The sequence below is a fragment of the Centruroides sculpturatus genome, unplaced genomic scaffold, assembly GCF_000671375.1.
Source record: "Centruroides sculpturatus isolate CEXI.00-Female unplaced genomic scaffold, Cexi_2.0 scaffold320, whole genome shotgun sequence".
Lineage (NCBI taxonomy): Eukaryota > Metazoa > Arthropoda > Arachnida > Scorpiones > Buthidae > Centruroides > Centruroides sculpturatus.
The window spans coordinates 300,255-302,372 of NW_019384745.1; the positions used below are offsets into that span (position 1 = coordinate 300,255).

The 2,118-nt window shown below is 30.6% G+C and overlaps 1 protein-coding gene across 2 annotated transcripts in view; it reads right to left on the minus strand.

The window, feature by feature from the left end:
* The window catches only part of LOC111628439, a 66,388-nt gene that overhangs the window by 30,359 nt on the left and 33,911 nt on the right, over positions 1–2,118 (minus strand). For both annotated transcript variants that reach the window (XM_023372228.1, XM_023372227.1), the window contains exon 2: positions 727–1,006. In XM_023372228.1, the coding sequence (XP_023227996.1) occupies positions 727–904 (178 nt within the window). In that variant the 5' untranslated portion in view covers positions 905–1,006. The remainder of the gene's footprint in view (positions 1–726; positions 1,007–2,118) is intronic.

A 2,118-nucleotide genomic window follows, 5' to 3' on the forward strand; every position in this document is an offset into this window, starting at 1 on the left:
AAAACAAAAAAATCACAGATAATATGTTTGATAAACACTCCAAACGATATGCCAAATTCTTGGGCTATGTAAAAGCTATAATTAATAATTTAATAATTTTAAAATTTAATTTAAAATATTAATAATATATTAATAAAAATTTAATAATTATAAATAGTTAATTTTTAATTCAGACATTTCTAAAATTTAATTTAGAATTGGTCATTAAATTTAATACAAGATGGCAGCATAACTACCTACCTCTAGTCAAATTAATCAATTTCTAATATTTAATTATAGCCTTTACATAGCCCAAGAATTTGCCATATTAATGGGCCTGTTGATTGTTGATGTTTAAACGTAATATGTGTGAACACAAGTTTGGGAAAATATGTGATCACAAGCAACACTAAGATGCTAGTGGAATGAGTGCTAAACACAGATTGATGGTGCATGTGCAAAATTCAGGACTTTCCTTCTCCTTGTCACTCATTACGCGAAACATCGCTCATTAAGGGAGGCAATTTTTTACAATTTGTTTTGCTCGTTATGCAAAGCACTCATTTTGCAAGGTGCTCATTAAGCAAGGTTCCACTGTAATATATTCACTTTAATTGTAGAAAATAAATAAATTATTAAGATTATTTGTGATTAGTTATAATTGTAAAGTTTAATTTTTTAAAGCATTTATTTTTAAGAATTATTTCATAAATCTATTAAAATTCAATTAAATATGAAATGTCTAACCTCTTCTTTGCCCAATTTGTCCAATTGCTTCTAAAATAGCTCGAAGTTGTGATTTTGTTAATGTAACCATTTCATCTGAGCCTTCTGGAGGTTTTTTCTTCCATTTTCCTCGTTGAATATTTGACTGGCTTTGATTATACTGTCTCTGGTCAACAGTTTCTTCGTTGGTTTTTACCATTACAATTTATCAAATATAATGTCTTGAATTATATTCACATTTAAATTTATCTTCATTTATAACAATAAATCTCATTTTATTTAAAAATTTCTTTATTGTAACCTGTAATAAATTATTATTATTATTATTAAAAATAAATAGTTATTACATTATCAACAGAAAAGATTTATTTTATATTGCACTCTCTCTAATCCAAATCTATACTAATCTGGATGCCTCTTAATCCAAGCCAATTGGCTTGAATTAAGAAGCATCCAATTTATTTCTGCTATATGTTTCAACAAAAAACAAAAATAAATCATAAATTATATTTAAAAACATGATAAATACATAAATATTTACATTTGTATTTACATAAAATATTTAAATACAATNCGAATAGGGTAGAATATAAGTTTAATTATCTCCTGATTTGTATATTAGTTGTAGTAGTTCTATCTCTCGTTCATTGAGATTTTTGTATGATTTATCTTCTTGTTTTATTAAATTTAATATTTCGTTTTAATTAAAACTATCTTTTAATTGCGTGAACGGATCAGATCGCATACGCGTGTTAATCCGCGTATAATAACAGTGATTAACTGGTGTCGGGACCCTGACAATTTGGGATAAAGACTTCACAGTCTTGAATCCCCTTTTCCTAAATATAACAGCCCTCCTATAAAAAGTTACGAGAGCCGATCTCACGATCGCGCGCCGTAAGTGTCGTAGACTAAGATCTATGTCCTGGCTGATCTCACACAATTGATTCGGAAAATCGACGCTCTACTGTATATGTATAAAATAATTCAGTGGCATACCATAGTGGGGGTGGCAGGGGCGGCCCCAGGCGGCACTTTTTAGGGGGCGGCAAAATTTCACAATAAATAATAATAATCTTGTAAAAATTTGAAACATCCTAATCTATACTTGCATCGCGCCTATGATAGTGCTATCGTCCAGACAGTCCGGGAATCGGCTCACCGGGTGAACTAGTAGCTTTTTCATCCGAGAATTCCTGCAAAACCTGTTGACCTTTTTTCTTTTCTTTGCTTGTACAATTCATTCGTGTTCATATACACCACTAATATCCAATAGAATTATTTTAAACAGGTCGCTGCACTACCACCGAATTTTTCATTGCTTGTTCTGTGACAAAACTAAATTTTGGTCTTTTAAATTGAAATACCTAAATAAGGGGGGGCGAAATTTTCCTCCGCCCCGGGCGGCTGACA